We start from the raw sequence: 21,601 nt of genomic DNA, 5'->3' as shown, positions 1-21,601 counted from the left end.
ATGGCTTTACCTAGGTCATTCACACAGCAACTAGAGTTGATAAAACCTCCAAAAATAATCTATCCTTGATTGTAACTTAATTAACAAAACCTCTCCCTCCTTCCAGTCAGGCTGTCTCCCTGACAGCCTTAGTCACCACATCCCCACATATCTTTTCATACAACATCTTATTAATTCTTTAAAAGAACGTTTTGAAAGCATAGCATAGCACATTTTAACCATGTTGGTCGGGAACTTCCTAGTTTAAGTTGTTAAGAAGAGTTCCGTATTTTAATCATTTGTTCTGCCTCCAAAATTTAAACCAAAACATTCATAGCCAGGGAGTACATATGGAATGTGGGAAGCTCTGCCTCCAATAAAAAAATTGATTTGAAGGTCTACTGTAAAATTATTACTCTGTGAAAAAATATTTTCAATGTACTAACTTAAATAAAGTAAGAATATGTCTTGCTCTAATTAACCATACTGCAACCCCTTACCACCTGTATTCAGCCATTAGTTCATACTTTCTCATTTTCTGCCTTTGTCACCTTAACTCCCTTAGTAGCTCATTTTCCTTGTTAAAGTAAAAAGCACACTTTTTGCTTTCAGTTAACTAACACGTTTGACATTCTTACTGAAAGTTTGCCTTATTTTTCACCACCTCACTTACTTAGTTGTAAAACAGCTTGAGTGCTGATTAGCTTTTTTTTTATTTATTTATACCTTCTCTCTCACCCCAGCAGATATCCCTCACTTAATTTGTTCATTCTTACTTTGCAAACTTGTAATTCTCTGCTCTTTAAGATTAAACACACTATTTTTGCATTAGCCAAGATCAGTTTACACATTTGAAGTAAACATATATAGAACTGTGTGAATTATTTTTCCAAGCTGCTAAACAGATTGGAGGGGAGAACTGTTGGGTTTAATTTTTTTGAAGGCAGTTGATCTAGAGCAATACCAGACAAGCCTAAAAGCCCTAAATTAGCTTTTGGGAAGATGACTTTGGAGATGAACGGGCTACAACCTAAAAGATCAGACAAAGGCTCATTACTATTTGAGACAGGGAAGATACCTTCTTCCCAATGTGAATGCACCTGCAGTCAGACCTTTTCACAAAGCAACACTTTCATAAAGCAACATTAAGATGACAACTTCCTGCTGTTGCTTTACTCCTTACTGAACATGCAATACAAGCAGCTTTATACGAAACTACATGTGTATACAGACAAACGTTCAAAATTCATGTGTATTTATCCACAGAAACATAAATAGCTTCTAACATAGTTTACCCTATCTTTCACACACACACACACACACACACACACACACACACACACACACACACACACACACACACACACACACACACACATACACACACACACAGCTTATAGAAAGTACAGTTGTGTACACTTACCATAAATGTAGATGCTCGAGTGTATTCACTGTTGCAGTCATCACATTTGGGTTATCTGCTTGCAGTAGCCCACAGTCGGCCTGATTAACAAAGTCTTGGGTCCTGCGTCAGTTGCTGTCTCTTCTTCCGTGACATCAGGTAGTCAGGGGTATAAAACATGCAGCTGACGCCATTACATCAGTTTTTCTTGCCTCAGATGTCAGGTGCCTCCATAATGGGAAGCAATAATCTATATATGTGTGTGCGTGTGTGTGTGTGTGTGTGTGTGTGTGTGTCTACAAGGTTATACCTCCAACAAAAAAGCAAATACACCAAAAAGCTTTTAAGCATAGTAAAGGATAGTAGATGTATAGCCAAAAGAAGCCAGGGGGCTGGAGGGAGGGTAACCTGGACTGCAACAGTGAATACACTCGAACATCTACATTTATGGTAAGTGTACACAATTGTACTATGTTCTTCGTGTTTCACTGTTGCAGTCATCACATTTGGATAGATTCCCAAAGCTAAGGATGGGAGGAGGAATTTAGATAGGATTAGCACCAGTTATAAGGCCCTGCAAGACCGCAGTGGCAAAGCCAGCTTTGGATTTAGAGAAAATTGGCAAATGGTAATGTTTGGTGAAAGTATGCACTGAACTCCAGGTAGCAGCTTCTAGGATGTCCCTGGTAGGGACACCTCTGAGAAAGGCTGTAGAGGTAGATGCAGCCCTGGTTGAATGGGATCTGATCACCTGTGGGATAGGCTTTCCATGGTGCTTATAGCAGAAATGAATGCATTGGCCTATCCATTTAGAAATGGTTTGCTTTGAAATAGATTTCCCCTCTGCCCCTGCAGCAAATGCCACCAGCAGTTGTTCAGATTTCCTTTGAGGTTTAGTCGTCTAAGTAAAATCTAAGTTGTCTGTGCACATCTAAGCACATCTAAGGAGTGCAGTATCTGTTCCCCTTTGTTCTGTGGATTAGGAAAGAAGGCTGGCAAATGAATGGACTGATTAAGAGCCACACTGGATACCACCTTGGGCATGAAGGAGGGACTGGTTCTGAGGGACACTCTGTCCGCATAAAAGATGATGAAAGGCTCCACTGCCATAAGGGCCTGTAATTCAGATACCCTTCTTGCTGAAGTGATTGCTAAAAGGAAGGCTGTTTTCCAAGAAAGGAATTTTAAATCTGCACTAGCATCTGGCTCGAAAGGAAGAGGAGTGAGTTTCTCCAATACAAAGATAAGGTCCCAGGCTGGACTTGGGGCTCTCCTGGGTGGTCTTAAATTTTTGGCCCCTCTGAGGAACTGCTTGAGCATTGGATGAGAGAAGAGGGGAGGCTCTGTGTTATAATGAGCTGAAATAGCTGAGGCATGAATTTTGATGGAGGAAAAAGAAAGGCCCTTGTGAAGCATCTCAGTTAAGTATTGAAGAATCTGAGGTAAGTTGGGAGCTGCTGTGCTCATCCCTTGAGAATGGTTTCAGGAACACAATCTTTTCCATTTGTCAGCATAAGATTTTCTAGCACTAGGCCTCCTTGCCTCTAAAATGATATCCATTACTTGTTTACTGAGGGATGGTGAAGGAGAGGTTAGGTAATTAGCCAGGCTGCTAGGTTCAGGGCTTAAAGCTGAGGGTGCAGAATCTGGTTCTCCTGCTGACACAACAAAGTAGGGATCTGAGGCAGGTGCCATGGAGCCAGCCGTGACACACTGCGCAAGAGGGGGTACCAGTGTTAGTGTGGCCAGTCTGGTGCAATCAATATCGTCCTTGGTTTGTCCTGCTTGATTTTTAGAAGTACTTTGGAGAGGAGAGGCAGAGGAGAAAAGGCATAAACTGATAGTTTTTTTCCAGCTGAAGGACAGAGCATCCACTTTCCAAGCTTGTTTGTCGGGAGTCCTTATGCAAAATTTGTCCAATTGGTAGTTCAGGGGGAGGCAAACAGGTCTATATCTGGGCTCTCCCATTTGTTTGTCAACATGTTGAAAGTCTTTGGTTCCAGTTTCCACTCCTGTGAGTCCATGAGGTTTCTGCTTAGTCCATCTGCCACTGTATTTAGTTTTCCTGGCAGGAAATGAGCCTGTAGATGTACTTGGTAGCTCAAGGCTGTGTTCCACAGTGCCATGGCTAGTCTGCAAAGGGGGTAAGAATGGGTACCCCCTTGCTTGTTTATAAGTACCACATAACAGTGGTGTTGTCTGGCTTTACTATTAATTGTCCTGGAAGAATGTGGTCCTTGAAGGCTGCCAGAGCATTCTGTACAGCCAACATTTCTTTTTGATTGATATGCAGGTGCATTTGACTTGGGTTCCATTTGCGCTGAATGCACTTCCCTGCCAGGTGAGCCCCCCATGCATAGTCTGATGCACCTGTTGTTAGGGTTTGGGTGGCAGGGGGAAGAGTGAATGGTAGTCCCTTGTTTTAGTGGCAGGCCTCTGCCCACCAAAGGAACTCTAACCATAGACAAGGTATGATAGGAATCATTGCTTTCATTGCTTCTAGATCCTGAGAATGTTGACACCATAGGCTTTTTAGATACCACTGTAGTTTCCTCATATGCAGTCTTACATATGGAATTAGAGGAATGCAGGAGACCATGAACCCCAAGGCTTGCAGTATTTGTCTTGCAGATAGCAGGGTTTTTGTGGCCACTAGTTTGAAGTAGGTTGTCAAATGAATTTGTTTCTCTGGCATGAGGAAAGTCATCTGGGAAGTTGTATTTAAGCTTGCTCCCAGGAATATAATTTGTTGACAGGGTACCAGGTGTGATTTCTTTTTGTTTATGGTGTACCCCAGACAAGTTAGCACCCTTTGTACAAAAGCCAGATGATTCAAAAGTATGTCCTGGCTTTCTGCCTGATTTAGACAATCGTCCAGGGATGGGTATGTTTGAATATTTCTTTGCCTGCAAAATGCAATGACTGGAGCTAGGCATTTTGTTAATACCCTGGGCGCAGTAGCAAAGCCAAAGGACAGTGCAGGTAACTGATAGTGCATGTAGCCTGCTTTGAAGCATAGGTATCTTCTGCAAGATTCCCTGATTGGGATGTGCAGGTATGCTTCCTTCAAATCGAGTGTTGCCAACCAGGCATCTTTGCCTAGCATGGGAAGCAACTGGTGAAGAGTTAGCATCCTGAATTTTGGAATCACCAAAAAAGTGTTTAAAGTAGACAGGTCCAGGAAAGGATACCATGAATTGCCTTTTCTGGGTACCAGGAAAAGTCTTGAGTAGAAACTTGTCCCTTTTCCTCTTCTGGTACAGTTTGAATAGCCTTTATACTTAAGAGAGAGAGTACTTGCTTTGGAGCCTCTGCCCACTGATTTGGGGGTAGATCTGGCCAACCATTTGGGGTTGGTAATGTGTGGAAGTGAAATCTGTATCCTTGGGAAACTATATTTAAAACCCATTTGTCCTGGGTAATGAATTCCCAGTTTTTTGCATGTAGAGCAATCTTTCCTCCCAAAGGGGCAGTCAGTTGAGAAGTGCTTGGAAGTTTTAAAGTTAAGTCATTGAGACAGTTTACCATAGCGGGAGTTTTACTACTCCCAGACTTGGAAGTGGGGGCCCCCCACTGCTTAGTCATGTGTGTACCCTGGGACTGAAGCCTGAGAGTTCTGCTGGATCTGGGTTTGGACTGAGAAGGCCTGGAAGAGGCAGGAAAGCACCAATTCTTAGAGGGCCAATGCCTACTAAATCTTGGAGGTTGTACTTGTAAGAAATCTTTAACAGTTTGCATAGATTTAGCTTTTTCTTCCATCTTTTTAAGAACTTCTTCTGCCTTGTTGCCAAACAGGCGGTCCTGATTTAAAGGAGCATCCAGTAATTTAGCTTTAACATGATCTGGCAAGGATTGCTCCTTAAGCCAAGCATGCCTTCTAAGTACAGACCCAGTGACAGCAGCCCTGCAAGATGCCTCTAGTAAATCAAAACCACATTGCAAAGTATGTTTTCCAACCTGTTCAGCAGAATGCATTGAATCCTGTAAATCCTTATTTTCAGCACAATCAGGAATCAACATCATTTTCTGTTTAAGCACTCCAATAATATGCTGCTGATACTTTAACATATGAAACTGGCAGTTTAAAGCCCTAATGGCCAAGGTTGCAGAAGTGTATACCTTCTTACCCCATCTATAGCGCCCTGGAGTCTCTATCATAGGGGGTAGGATTTTTGGCAGTAGTAGCTTTAATGCCCTTGAGTCCCTGTGAAATGGTCTCAGAATCTTCAGTAGGATTTTTGAAAAGAAACTTGTGAGAATCAGGAACCTTGTAATATCTATCAGGTTTTCTGGGAGCAGGAGGTAAAGAGTCAGGGGCCAAGCTAGATTCCGAAAAGGCATCATCAACAATGTCCAGTACAGGAGGGATAGCTAAAGGCCTGTGCTGGGGCAGGAGTAAAAAATCCTTAAGCCTCTTTTTAGAATCAGAGAAATCCTGACTTTCCCAATGAAAATGCTCCCTAAGAGTATGCAAGGTTTAACCAAAAGAGAAATCCTCTGTGGGGAAGCAGAGGGAATAGAGTCCTCAGCATCAGGCTCCTCATAGGTAGATAAAGGTAAAACCTGGTCATCAGAGGAAACAGAAATTTCAGAATCCTGGTCAGAAGTATCATAAGCAATCTCAGTCCTAGGTCTCTTAGAGGGGGAAGATTGGCTTCCCCTGATTAAAGTAATAAAGTCTTCAGCCATTCTTATCATTTGTTTTTAGGCATAGAGGCCTGACCATGCAGTCTGGGCGTCGGTTTTCTAGACATGGATCAAGTTTTAGGCCTTGAAGAAGAATATGGTGTCAGTTTGATATGCAAGTCAGTAGGCCTGAAAACACCCTTAGAAGCCGGTGCCTGCACAGTGGCTCCGGACCCATCCAAGGTAGAGACATCCACAGGTTCCACAGTTGAAGAATCTCGCGGCATACCGGACTCCAAATGGGTCTCAGTAGAGGCCTGCAAATCTAAAGTAGCACGTATCAGGGGCTGCGAAAGCACCTCACTGAGTACCACCGAACTGGCGACTGGCTTAGGAGAAGCATTGTCGGCAGCTTTGGACCTAGCTGGCTTGTCTCTGTCTTTATCTTTGTGTTTTTTCGGAATTTCGGTAGTCGGATGGCTTACCGAAGACATATCTGGATAATTGAACCGAGCACCAAAATATTTAGAAGCACCAAAATATTTAGAAGCGAAAATATACCGACGACGGATAGTTCGTTGTTTAAATAAGGCACAAAACTGACAGCGAGGTAAGTCGTGGTCAGGGCCTAGGCAAGGAATACCGTATGAATGAAACTCTTTATGAGATATTTGCTTTCCACAAGAAATGCAATTATTTACTTTTACTGACATCAGTTTAGAGCAAGAAAAAGTTTCCCCAACGGGGTACTTCGCTTTAGTTAAAGACTTTGGTTCTAAAACTCAAAAATGAAAATTTCAGGAGTCGGCCGACCGGCACTTGCAAACTGCTTCTGATTCATTCACAGCAAGAAAGACTGATGTAATGGCATCGGCTGCATGTTTTATACCCATGACTACCTGACGTCATGGAAGAAGAGACAGCAACCAATGTAGGACCCAAGGCTTTGTTAATCAGGCCGACTGAGGGCTACTGCAAGCAGATAACCCAAATGTGATGACTGCAACAGTGAAACACGAAGAACATCAGTGGATCCCAACACACATGTATTCCTTAGTAACATCTGCACTTATGAACAACTAAATGGTTCAGCTATTTTTATATAACTTGTTACCTTTGCTCTACTTAGGAAAACATGGAGTGACTTTTGTGATATGCAGTAGGAGAGTGAAAATTAAATACAGCTTCAGAGGTTTACTGCTTTTACAAACAGAAATGCATCTTCTGCCAAGTACCGCTGTATGATGTAATTACAAACATTACAATTTCAGTGCAATTAATTTCTGTATCTTGTACATCTAGAAATACATAACATTCTGAGGCACTTACTTCTTGTTCTTCTTCCAAAAGTAGCAGGTCAATGCAATCAGCAAGACAGCTGTGAATGCACCAACACCTGCCCCAGCTTTCAACCAAAAGTCAATGGATTCACAAACTATTTGCCTCTTTTCAGGTAAGGCAACGCCTTTAGTGCAATGTTTTGTCTCATTCCACACATAAAGTATTTCCTACACAAAATCAAATGAAAGGTTAATAAGCACGTATTTCAGTAGTTTACATAGCAGGCAGAAGATAAATGCAACAAAAATCAATAACTTCAGTAAAAGCACAATATAATGGTCCACACCCAACTCACTACCACCACAGCTGAGAACTTAATGAACATTCATCTCAAGTACTATTTTACTGACATGATTATGCATGGAACTGCTAGCTATGATTACTAAACTTAAAAGCTGTCACTTTTTTCCTCTCTTAAGCAATCCTCTCCAGTTTATTTACTCAACAAGCTTAACATTTTCAGACCTACTATTTTGAAAAAAAATACAATACTTAATGTGCAGCTTCACTGCTGAAGTTGTAACTACCAGATCATTAGTGGTAACACAACATTTTCTTGCAGAGAATGTCTCAGCCCAAATCAAAGTCTCTCACAATGAACCATATGAAATTAAGTCTCTCCCCAAATTACTTGCCTTATATAAGTGTATGCTTTCCTCCCAGCCTCTGGTGATAACTGATTCCCCACTTATATGTGTTTAATAGATCTATATTGAATAGCTGATTGTCACTCTAGTTAGTATAGCGAATACAATACAATCTCAAACTACTATATTGAAAGTTCAACTGAAAGCTATGCCTTAGAAACACTTTAATACAAATAAAATATACAAAATAAAGCAGGACAATACTCACAGTTAAGAAAGGCTGGGAGGAGTATTTCTCTCTTTTAACTAAAGACACCCACAATAAACTGATTTCTAACAGAAAACAGGAGGTACTCTTGTCTTCAACCATCTGCTGAAGACTCATACGTCTCAACCTTTTACTGCAAGAAATCTGGACAAAGCCTGACAAAATGGGGGGACAAAAGCCCAAAAATAATGACACATTTTAAATATTGCTCTTATAATCTTAGAAAGTTGCTAGAATAACAGGATTCATGTTACCATACATTTTTCTGAAGGATATGAAGTCCGAAACCGAAATGATTGTCATTATTTATTGACTTTAATCCTTAAATCATCCCAGTGATTTGTCAAAAAGACACAATTTCTATGAGGAACAGACCAAAAATATGAGGCAAAAATCTGGACATTCTACGAAAATCTGTACAGTTGAGAAGTAGAAATCAACAGCTCCTGTGTGGCCTGAAAATGTCATGCGCTCTCAAGTCTTCAACCAGGAGGATAGCACTGCAGTCCCAATTCATCCACCTTCAACCTTCCGAGTGGAAGACAGATGGTCTCCAATCACACAGCCCCTCCCTGTCCAAGTTATTGGTACAGCACAAGCTCCTGCTTAATCTGGGTCTCCAGAGGTTTAAGCAGATATTCAGCTCTTAAACTAATGGGCAGGCTTTAAAAGTGCTTTTCTGTATAAGGTGAAAGCTTGTTAGTGAAATTATAATTTACACTAAGCAGACTTATTCTCCCGTTCAATTCTCAGCTGGAGTGCCTTCTGTGTGGAGTCTGCATGTCCTCCCCGCAGTCGAGTGGCATTCGAAAGACATGCGTGAATGGGCATGCCTTCGTTGAAGGTTGGGCATCGAGCTGGCACCTCGGCACCATAAAAGTCTACTGCCAATCATTAGCAGACCGGAGTTCTGCTGTGGCGACCCCTAACTGGGAAAAGCCGAAAGAAGAACACTAAGCAGACAATTTACAGCTGCATCAAAATGACAACAAGGAAACGAGATTATCTGCCTTTTAGCATGAATCATACTGAGGAATGTGCTCAATTATTTTATGAAGATCATTCTGATTGAACTCTTACATACAAACAAAAACACATTATCTGTTGTCCTGTTTGCTGAACACACAACTTACAAATCAAATATTCAGTCAGGGATTCATTAAACCTAGTTCTAACCAACATCATGTAAGACAGATCCAGGATTCCCAGGAGCAGCCAATATGAATACCTGACAGTGATATTCAGCAAGCAATGCTATAGCTTACTGTATTTGACAACACAGTTCAGGACACTGGCAAGCCAGGTATTTGTTAAAATATGTCCAGAAACATTAGCTATGGAAAGGTGGACCATGCTCTTATGTAAACTAAATGGCAAACAGATATCAGACCTACACTAATCTAGTTAAACACACTGTTCTTTACTGATCACGTTCTCAGAAATAAGTCTTCCCTATGGTAAGAAAGACTACTGTTCTGTGCTTCCAACATTATCTGCCAAAAACAGAAGCACACCAAAAACCCTAACATCTTTCTGGATCATTACAAAGCATTACCAGTAACCACTTTTTCTAAATCTTTGCCGAAATGACTTAAGTTTCCCTTTCAAGATTACTGTGGCACTATGCTTCAAGATACATTCTTTCTTCCTTTAGGAGACTAAGGTATCAGGCAGCACCATGAATTTTTTTCACAGTGCAATGACACTTGCATAAAATTTGACCTGCATTTTAATGCTGGACCCTGTGTTCTGAGAGACTGGCTTCCAGACTATCTGCAAATATACAGAGCTGAATATATATATTTTTTGGTTATAGAGTTTGTTAATTGTTGCTTAGATCTCTGATGAAATTGTTGGCTCCCTGTTCTGAGAGACTGATCTGCAAATATACAGAGCTGAGTATATGTTTTTTGGTTTTGGAGTTAGTACTGTTCATTATTGCTTAGATCTCTGTTGAAACTGTTTTGTCTCATTCACCCTCCCTATTTTTGGTTTGTAGTTTAAATTTGGTGGCTTTTGCAGTTGCCCGCCCCACTGTAGATTTGATCTGGGACACTCCCCCAGTCCAATCTCTTTACCACATTCTACCGAATAAACTCTTTCTGCGCTTGCTTTTAGTCCTTTTGTAATTTAATTGCATTTTTTAAACTGTGTTTGGTCTAATATTGCTACATACTCAAGTGTGCTAGCTTGCACTGCATGTGAATTGTTTTTAACTACTGTTTTTGCTACTTTTCTGTAAAAAAAAAAAAAACTGTAAGCCTGTTTCCTACATTTCCTGTAACTAGTGTTCCAGATACAGATTTTCTGTATCCAGGGCTGTATGTAAGCTTCTGAGCCCCTCAAGCCTTTCTGTGTTGGAGGGAAGCCTTCTAGCTTATCAGTGGGAGTGGTAAGCACTAGGTAACCTGTCTACCACATAAGGAGTGGTTCTGGCCCAGAAATTGTAGTTATTGGCCAGTTGGGCAATCTCTTCCATCTCTCTCAACTTTCTGATTTGAAAGCCTGCATTTGCACTTGTTTCTGTCCTGTAACTCTAGTGCAGATACAGATTTTTAGTTTTAGCACTTAAATTTGGTTATTCATGTTCAGCACTTGTTCAGAACTTGTAAGCACTAAATAAGCTACTAATTACTATAGCACTCAATCTTCCTCATTATCTAGAGGAAAACAGTTTTTGTACTTACTTTTCTCACTTGCTTAGAGAAAAACAGTTCTTGTACTCACTTTCCTCACTTATCTAGAGGAAAATAGTTTTTTATTCAGGCATGTCCAAGGGTCAGCTCCCAGTGTTCTCTCCTGTCTATCTGATGAATCTGGGCATCTTGAGGCAATGTAGAAATTGCCTCATGTACACAGACAACCCTCTCCTCCTACCACCAGGTGCAGCTTGTCCTATCGGACTGCCAGACTGCAGCCCCCCCACCTAGAAAAAAACAAAAAAATATATGTTAAACAAAAAATTTACGACTGCCTTACCAGCAGTCCGGATAGGGACAAACAGGTACCCAGCAATCATTGCTGCGAGATACCAGGATTCTGTGCGTTGACAACAGCACCACACAGAGGAGCTCCGGACTGCTTCAGCCGCAGTCAGAGGCAATGAGAGGACTGAGCTGCTCTCGCAGGACTTGCGAGACTTTTTCAGTGCGCAGGCTTCGGTCACAGAATTCTGGTAGGTATAGGAGCATGCAGGAGTACTGGGTCACTGATCGGTCATTTCGGCTGACGAGGTCGCTGAAGGATTACTGTAGTACCAGGTCAGCATGCAGGATTACTAGTACTGAGGAGCGGAGCTGATCATTGGGCTGGATGTTGTAGTAGCAGGTCGCTGAAGGAGCCGAAGCCGATCGTAGGAGTGTGCAGGTCGCTGATTGTTGGGCTGGTAGGAGTGTGTGTGTGCCGATCATAGGAGTGTGCAGGTCGCTGGGCTGGTAGGAGTGTGTGTGTGTGTGTGTGTGTGTGTGTGTGTGTGTGTGTGTGTGTGTGTGGTGGCTAGAGAGAACAAATGGTGGTGGGTAGAGATACCCAGGCTTGAACCCTGTACCTTGTATGAAGGTGTTAAGGACCTGAATTCCCTACCCACCACCATTTATAAAAAAATTGCAGATTTTTGCCTCATATTTGATCTGACCTGTTCCTCATAATATCTGTGGTTTCTAAATGTTGCAATGCCTGATATTTGATGGTGCAGTGGTAGTATTGTTGCTTCACAGCTGCAGGTTCTCAGGTTTGATTCTTTGCTGGGGTGCCTTCTGTGTGGGGTCTGCATCTTCTCCCTGTGTTTGTGTGGGTTTGCTTTTGTGTCCTATGTTACTTACAAAGACATGTCTGCATTATTTCTTCCTGGGCCTCTGCTGAAAATTGTTTTTTTGTTCCAAGTCAGATTGTCCTGATTAACAAATGTTAAATAAAATTGACAGGCATTTGAATTTCAGACTTCAGGTTTCTGAATGTTTAATTCTGTACATATTTGATGGTGCAGTGGTAGAATTGATGTCTCACAGCTATAGGTTTTTTGGTTTGATTCTTGGCTGCGGTGCCTTCTGTGTGGAGTCTGCATCTCATCCCTGTGTTTGTGTGGATTTGCTCTGGTGTCCTGCCATTTTACAAAGACATGTGTCTACAGTATTTCTCCCTGGGCCTCTGCTGAAAATAGTTTTTGTTCTGTCAGAAGTAGAATTCACAAGGATTTGTATTTCAGACTTCATATTCTTTAGAAAATACATAGTAACACAACCTTCTATTCTAGCAGTTTTGTAAGTTTATAAGATGAATATCTGAAATTTGTCCTTATTTTTGGGACTGTATTACCCCATTATTGGCTTTGTCCAGGATTTTTGTGCTAAGGTTGACAGCTATAGCAAGAACTGAATTCACTGAATGTCTTTTGAGGGCTGTATTCCCTCATTACTGAGTTTGTCCAGGTGTTTTGTGCTAAGAGGTTGACAGGTATGGTGAGAACTGAATTCATTAAATGATAGCCATTTAAGTTTCAGTCTTCCTCTCTTTCACAAAGCAGCTGATTTGCCATAGTGGTATGTTGCTCTGACTCTTTTGCACAGGGACCTTGGCAGTAAAATGTATGGTGGTAACGCAGTGTTTTATTCTAGCAACTTTCCAAGATTATACAAGCAATGTTTAATGTGTCCCTGGTTTTTGGGCTTTTGACCCCCCCCCCAATAAATTTGACTTTTTCCAGATTTCTTGTGTTGCGAAGTTGAGATGCAGTTGAGTAAATTTTACAAGGAGCTGAGAGCTGCAGGGGAAGAGAAGTTTAGTGCTGATTAGCGTAAGTCAGCTTGCATTGTTAATAGCACAACAGGTTGTGTACTTGCTTTTGATGCAGATGGCTGTTGGTTTTAGTCCCACAAGGGGTAAATGCTGCCGTACTGAAAAAGTTAAGATACTAACTATGAGCCTGTTATCAGTTTGCTATCCATTTCCTATTGCAATATTACCAGCTTATCATTTTTAATGTAATATAGGCAATTTATTCCTCAGGGGCATCAGACACTTTATTTTTCGATGAAACCATGAAATATAAAGGTATTTGCTAGCAGCAACCTCTTCATTAGTTACAGATTTATTTAATGTGGAATTATTTAGATGACTTTTTACTTCTTCAGAGATTGTGCATATTTACTGATAATGGTGGACTGTAGAATTGTGCATATTTACTGATAATGGTGGAATGTAGAATTGTGCATATTTACTGATAATGGTGGACTGTAGAAGTTTGAGTAGACTTTTATGATGGAAATGTTCTGAACTGGGCAGTTTTGTCATTATGGGTGCATGCATTTTGTTTCATTGTTTACTGGAAAGATGTTCTGAATTGGGCAGTTCTGCCACTGGTAAAATGTATTTTCTTTGAATGTGGGTTTCAATGCTGTTTCAATGAATGTGAGTTTCAAGGGAAGAGAAGTTTTAATGCTAAGTTTGTTTAGCAGATGTCTTAGTGTTTGTGCTGTAAAATGCAAAATAAAACTTTCAAATGAAGTCCAAATCATCATAGAAGAAAATCAGTATGCACATTAGTGTTTATAAATGGAGTCAAATAGCCAAGTAATGGATCATTGGAATGGCTGCAGGGGGAGGCTCCATTCGACCATGATTTTGTGAGGGGGAAGGGTGGCAAACTTAAAGACAGCCCCAGCTGAACTATACCTCCCAAATGTCCAGATTTTCAAAGAATGAATAGATTTTTGCTTCTTATTTTTGGTTTGTTCCTCATAAAATTTGTGGTTTTCTGGCAAATCATTTAGGAATTAAGTCACTAAATAATGACACACTGAGTTTCAGACTTCATAACCTTCAGAAAAATGCATGCTAAAGTAAGACCTGTTGTTCTATCAACTGTCTCAGTTTATACAAGAGCATTTTTTAGCACTGTTTATATGTTCCCCCAATATATTTGGCCTTGTCCAGATTTATTGCATTAACAGGGTGAGAGGTGCATGCAAATAAATTGCTTTATAGAATTAGGCATAGTCAAACCTCTCAACTGTCCCTGATTTTGACTCAAAATGTTGCTCTTCCCCCTAGTAATCCCTCTGCAAAATAGCAATTTTGGAAGAAAATGTGGAGGGTTTATAATTAAGAAATAACTGTAATAATCAGAGTTATAGATTACTTTTATTTCAGAAATGCATGTAGATTCTTTTATTTTGTCAGCTGCTCAAGTTAGCAGTACTAATATTAAAGTGTCCCTTCTTTGACAGGTTCCCAGCTGTATTGTGTGGCTATTTTATATTTTTACATCACATTTTTGGTCCAATTTTCATAAAATTGTGTTTTTTTTTGGCAAAATTGTGAGTTTTTTTGGCAAATTAGTGACAAATCATTAAAGACTGAAGTTAGAAAATAATGACAGACATTTGAGTTTCAGATTTCATACCGTTCAGTAAATTCATACTAATGCAAGACCTATTCTATTATCTTTCTAAGTTTATAAGAGCAATATTTAAAAATTGTCCTTATTTTTGGGCCTTTGTCCCACTTCTTTGCATGGCTTTGTCTAGATTTCTTGCTCTGAGGTTGAGAGGTATGACAAATGTGTCAGGGCCATCACAGTCAGCCAGAGACATTTCAAATTGTGACATACTTCTTGCACCCCACTCCCCCATGTAGTGACTCTGGATGTGTTGAAACAAGGCAAGGAGTAGTTATGCAGTGTAAATGTGCAGAGTATCACCCCCATCCAAGGTAGACACAAGTACTAGAGTGGCTTTTCATCTGTCCTTGATTTTTGCAGAATGGTCTGGTTTCTGTCATATTTTTGTACTGTTGATTTATGCTTATTACTCAAAGTGCCTGTTGCTCTGTGTTTAAGTAGCAATACTTTAATGACCATCAGGTAACCTTGACTGAGATCGTAAGATGCAAGTAAGCTTTAATAAGCATACTGTTAAAGAATTGCCAACATTGAAAGCCTTTCTGTTGTTGCCATGTAGAGAATACTTAACTAGATAATGTATAAGCCTTGGGTATTGAAATGCATATGACAGTATTTGTAATAAAGGACAGATTACATTATTTTAAGAAGCTCATTACATTTGGAGACTTCCAGTCATCTCTGCAGGCTTTACCCATAAACTAAACAGAATGCCAACTGTGTGGTCCATAACCTGCACAGTAATCCTTTTAAGCAATGTATTTTGAGCTTATTTCTTGTTTACTTTTCATTTTTTACTTTGATCATGTTTTCCCCATGAAACAAGTAGATGGTTGTCAGGCAGCAGGTCTTTTTTTGGATAAGAAACATTTTTACAAGTGGGGGCATCATACATTTCTACTTTCAGCATGTTACTTGGTACTTTAATAAAGTTGAATATAAATTATAATTAAAACTGCAGTGCAATAACTGGTCTGAGTTGAGTGCTACTTGATTTTGACTGGCATTCCATTAATGTATTTAAAAAGTAATTTATTTTTTCATGCCTCACAACCTTTTTGTTTCCATCTAGATATTAAGTAAGCTGTCATGCAGCCAATGCACTAAAATATTTTTATTCTTCTACACTTAATTTTGTCTTGATTGGACTCTCATAATGACGGTTTGGCACCCAGAGCAGTGTATTTAGTTAGTTTTTGTGGTTTTGAGCATAGCCCCTCCCCGTTCTAGTTGGCCACACCCCTTTCCATTGACCCCACCCATTCAGCTGTCTCCTGCAGCCCCCCTTTGATTTGAAGTCACCAGCTGCCACTGCCTACCACCCAACACTACAACCTGTGAGAGATGCACTTATCTAGCCAAACTGGAGGTAAAGCTCTCTCCAACCAAGACTGAACTTGACAGTCATGAGAAGAAAGTAAACATTTGCACCACACCACACTCATCACATAGTCTCACCAAATCTACACCACCAAAATCCACACATAGTAACACAAAAACATTCGTGGAGGCTCTCAATAATAATCTGTCTAAGCAACAGAGACCTCCAAAGCAGAAACGCAAGCAACCTCCATCCCCCAACACAACCCAAATGACACACAGCCCACAGACTCAGTGTGCCACTTAACCACAGCCAATAAGGCAAAACAACGTACCCAACACACTAGTCATAGGTGGCTCTATAGTCAGGCACATTGATGTCCCACTCACCAGGCTAAACAAGGAGAAGGTTACTGTCAGCTGCCTGTCGGGTGCCAGGATCCGCCACATAACCCACGCACTAAGGTCATTCCACAACAAGTACAAATATGACTGTCATTGTCCATGTTGGTGTGAATGACTTGAGATGTACCTCCCTGGACTACATGAAAAGAGACATGGAAGAGCTCTCCGATCTTGTAGCCCAGGCAGGTATGACCCTAGCCCCGAGTAGCATTCTGCCATCGCCCTGAATGATACAACAGTACAAGGACAAAATGATTGATTTCAACAATTGGCTAAGCTTCTGGTGTCATTCTAAGGGGATCCAGTATCTGTCTGCTTGGGATGACATGGTTGACAGACCACGATGCTTTCCCACAGATGGCCTGCACCTGTCGCCCCTGGGATTCCGGATACTGGCTAAGGCTCTTGCTGCCCCTATAGTGCCGTTTTTAGGCAAGGTTCAAATAAATTCACCACTGTAACAGGAACAGGCAAGCAAAAACTGAGGGTAATGCTACTCAATGCTAGAAGTCTAAATCTCAAAATGCACTCACTCAAGGCACTCCTTAAAATGGAGAACATCAATATCTGTGCAGTGACTGAGACCCGGATCAAGGCTCCAGAGAGCACCCTACCAGGCTATAACTCATACCACATTTTTTGGCCATGTAACCTGGACCGAAACACCAAAGGCGAAGGTGTGTCCATATTCATTAAGTATATCCACACCTCCAGGCTAGTTGCTCAGCATAGTGCATCTGAGGTTATCCAAGTGCAACTAACTCTGGGCAAAACTGCAATCCAAATTGTAGCTTGCTACAGATCCCCCACCATGCCCTAGGATTCCCACTCCTCTTTTCTTGATGAACTGGAAAATATTAGGGTTCAACCAAACACCCTAATAATGGGCGACTTCAACTATCCCACCATTAACTGGGAAAACTACTCATGTACCAACTCCTTAGCTCAACGCTTTCTGGAATTCATAAACTCCAATGCCCTGGATCAACTTATCCACACCCCCACCAGGGGCAACAATATCCTAGACCTAGTCATTACCTACATGAGTGACTGGTGTTCCACACCTGAAGTCAACTCCTTGTTGGTCCAATCTGACCATAAGCTAATCATCCTTGATATCCACATCCCGCCCCCACCCCCCATTAAGGAAACTACAGTAAAAAATTTCTCCAAAGCCAACTTCATGCTTCTTAAGGCAGAAGTGATGAACTTCATGACACCCATGCAGATGGACAATACAGTTACAACTGCTGAATCCTACACAAATGCACTCTATAAGCACTTACACGAGTGCATGGATCGTGCTATCCCAAATGAACCAAGACGCTATCCTCCAAAAAAAAGAAGCCAATCTGGTTGTCCCCTGCCATAAACAAACTGTACAACAGAAGGAAGTAACTGTTGCAAAAGAGAGAAAAATCCCATGAGTGGAGGAGCTCCCTGGTCAGCCTCAGTAAGAAGCTGAGATCCCTTATAAGATCCTCCAAAGCTAGCTACGAAAGCAAAATCACCACTGATTCTAAGGACAACCACAAAACATTCTATAGCTATGTCAAGAATCTCAATGGCAACACCCAGATCTGCTCCGAGTTACAGCACAAAGGCACGGAAATTACAGAACCAACTGATATTGCCAACATCCTGGCAGATGCTAACTTTGCCCCCCCACCCCCTAAAGGGCCCATATCTATACAGGAAGAATGCAGAGTCCCTGTAATCACAACTATGCAGGTAAAAGCTGCACTCTCTAAAGCCAAAAACACAGCATCCATGGGTCCGGACAACATCCCAGGCTGCGTTTTACACAAAGTTCAGAATGAACTGGCTCCCCACTTAAGCACTATGTTCAATAATAGCCTCACATCAGGCTTTGTGCCCACTGAATGGTGCACAGCAACAGTTATCCCACTCCACAAAGGGGGAGCCACCACTGATCCCGGGAACTATTGGCCTCTTAGCCTGATGAGCCTGGTCTGCAAGGCCATGGAACGTATCATTGTGGAACTCATAAACAAAGACATTGGCAACGTCCAAACTCTGGATCCCACCCAGTTCGGGTTTGTGAAAGGCAGATCATGCCTCTTGAACCTGATCGACTTCTTTGAGGCAGTCACCAAAGCCGTAGATGAGGGTAAGGTGGTTTACACAGCCTATCTTGACCTCGCCAAGGCTTTCAACACCATCCCCCATTCTGGAATTATAGCTAAAATCACTAAACTAGGTATAAATCTCTATGTCACAAGATGGGTTGCCAACTGGCTGACTGACAGAACCCACACTGTAAAAGTTGCAGACTCCAAATCTGACCTCAAAGCAGTGACAAGTGCAGTACCACAGGGTTCTGTCCTGGGACCTCTCCTGTTTGGTATCTACTTTTCTGAAGTTCAAGCTAACACAGAAGGCCTCTGGCTAATGAAGTTTGCAGATGACTGCAAACTAGGAGCCACAGTCAAGTCCCCAAATGATGTGGACATCCTACACAAGGGCCTCACTGAGACAGATGCCTGGTGTCAGAGCCATGGCCTCAAGCTCAATGCCAAAAAGTGCAGTGTCATCCCCTTTGGTAAAAACTATGTACCCATGAACTACCACATAGACAGCAATCTACTTAACACCGAAAGTGTGATAAGAGACCTTGGGACCCAGGTGGACAGTAGTCTCTCCTTTGATAATCACATTGCCACAGTAGTCAGGAAGTCCTTATACGTGGCACACCTCATTATAAAAGGGTTCTCATCCAGGAAAAAAGAGGTCATTGTTCCCCTCGACTCAACACTCATTAGACCCATTATAGAGTACCACGCCCCTTTTGGAATGTACCTTACAAGACATCTGCAGCAGCTGGAAAGGCAAAAGAAGTACCTCACAAAGAGGATTACTGGCCTCAAACAAATGCCCTACACTGACCGCCTCAAAAAACTCCAGCTTTACTCTGTAGCATATTGCCTACTCCGAGGTGATCTCTGCCTAACATATAAAGCTATGTCAAACCCAGAGCTGTTGGACATGCTACACCTAAAGAAATCCCAATCCCTCCAAGCTACATGCTCTAGGGACCTAAACCTTGTCACCACAATAAACAGGACATGCTGGAGGGATAGATTCCTGTCCCAGAGCCTTCCCATACTCTGGAACAGGCTACCTATCTATGTCAAGCAAAGTTATTCATTAGCACTCTTCAAGAAAAATCTTGATGAGTGGATGGGAAACAGGAAATACATCCCAGGGATCACTTCTGTGTCTCTGCTCGACAGTGGCACAGGAAAATAACTTTCTTGGGTGGCGTAAGCCAGGGAACCTTGTTGGCTAGGCTTACGTAGGCCCTTGGGCCGATAGCCTAGTATCTACCTATGAACCTTTGAACCAGTAAAGCAACACCTTCAAAACCAAATACAGGGCATGAACTATCCTCAAAAATAATGTCTCCTTTGCTGACAAACAAAATTGCTAAAGGCTGTGTAGAATATAAACAAAGCTAAAGTTCCTTACTTAAAATGTTAACAGCTTATGCTACCCCAAAGCCCGGAACAGTCAGGGAGAGAAAAAAACATCTTAATAGAAGGTAATGGAAGTTCCAAAATAAAGAATAGTTTGAAACTTCAAGTAAGAGGCTCATCTGGTTCTGTTTCTAGAAGATTAACAGGATGCCTCCTACTGCAGCTCGAATGGCAGACTTCAACACCCAGGAGACACCTGGAAGGGAGAGACTGAAAAGTCTGAGCCATGAAAGGCAAGTGTGCTACCTGTTATGCCCTCAAGACAGGTGCTGAGTTGTCCCTGATCACCCTTAAGTGGTAAGCTAACTCAGTCTGCTGCGGCAGAGGGTAGATAGACCCTAAAAAGCAAACATGCTTGGAGGGAGGTTGTCTTGGGAATGCCTAGCTGATGTTTCTGCACAGGATGAGCTCATCTCCTAAACCTAGGAGAGTTTTTTTCCATATGCTTATGGAGTAGCTGTGGTGAAAAAAAATACATATGATTGATGTAATGACGGCAAGACTAGGACTGGTGAATCACTGGGAAGAGAAGCTGGCAGGTTACGTAAAGAGGCCTTCTGTGCAATAAATGCATGGGATTGGATTTGACTGACAAGCAAAGAAGGTGGCAATCATCAAAGCAAAGACCCAAGTCTAGGAAAGAGAATGATTCTGGATGGCCTCAAGTAGTTTCTGGCAAATCACTGAATCACTCAGGAGGGGGAGGCAGGATACTGCAAAGAGTTCTTAACAAGGAATGCAAAATGCTGACATAAACTGAGAACATTGTTGAGAGGTAGGAAGAATATTTTTTAGATACTTCTGTATCTAGTGGACATGCTGTCCTTTGAAGAGTTACCACCAGAACCTGACGCTAGAACTGTATTTATTTAGGATGGGGAGATAACTGTGATTACTAAATTGCTTTTTTCAATCTGAAAGAAGATAAAAGCTTTCCAGAAATGTTCAAGGCACTGGGCATTGTTGGGTTGTTACATATAAAAGAACTTTTATTTGTGTATTTTTGCCACACTGTTGTCTTCTATCAAGTCATACTGAGTTGAGCATTTTTTTTTTGCTTTAAATAACACTTTCAGCATTGCATGGAAGGCTGAGACAGTACATATGGACTAGCAAACTGGGATACTTATCTCCATTTTCAAAGAGTGTGCCAAGATGGTATGCTCAAGTTATACATGGATCATACTCCTCAAATCCACTGGCAGAGCATATGCCAGGGTGATATAAAACAGACATTTACCAAATAGTCAGTCATCTGTTTTGGGAGGAGCAAAGTGAATTCCATCCTGACTGTGGAACAGTGTATCAGCTCTTTGTTCCTGCACAGTCATTTCTCAGTATTGTTTCCAGCATGTGTCTGGACACAGAAGGCATATACATGTGCACCACAGGATGTCTTTTGGTCCCTATATTTGAGGAGTAGGAGTTGAGCCTGCATTCATAATGCTGAGCTAGATATATGCAAGATGGGTGTTGAATTGCTCCAGGGTGAGTCTCATCTCATTTCAGTTTTGTGGACAGGATATCAAGGTACAACCAAGGTTTAACAGCAGACATTCTTAGGTTTAAGGACTGCATTCTTTGTTGTCTATAGATGATGATGAAGTCCTCTAAGTCTCAAGTGACTGCAATCTACATAATGAATGGAAGTCATTTGCCATGCAGTGGGAAGCAGCTAGAATGAAAATCAGTACCTTGTAGCTGAAGTCTTCCAACTGTCCCTAATTTTGCAGAATGTGCTGAATTTTGTTACATATATGTGTCCTTTTCATCCTATAA

At 41.5% G+C, this 21,601-nt stretch overlaps 1 protein-coding gene across 3 annotated transcripts in view; it reads right to left on the bottom strand.

Moving 5' to 3' along the window:
* The window catches only part of ELAPOR2 (endosome-lysosome associated apoptosis and autophagy regulator family member 2), a 1,439,853-nt gene that overhangs the window by 125,404 nt on the left and 1,292,848 nt on the right, over window positions 1-21,601 (bottom strand). For all 3 annotated transcript variants that reach the window (XM_044088347.1, XM_044088349.1, XM_044088348.1), the window contains one exon: window positions 7,337-7,515. In XM_044088347.1, the coding sequence (XP_043944282.1) occupies window positions 7,337-7,515 (179 nt within the window). The remainder of the gene's footprint in view (window positions 1-7,336; window positions 7,516-21,601) is intronic.

This window comes from Protopterus annectens, chromosome 11.part0 (genome assembly GCF_019279795.1).
Source record: "Protopterus annectens isolate FY-2018-M chromosome 11.part0, PAN1.0, whole genome shotgun sequence".
NCBI classification, from domain to species: domain Eukaryota; kingdom Metazoa; phylum Chordata; order Ceratodontiformes; family Protopteridae; genus Protopterus; species Protopterus annectens.
Note: the sequence above shows the minus strand (reverse complement) of the source record. Positions and strands in the feature narration are given on the sequence as shown.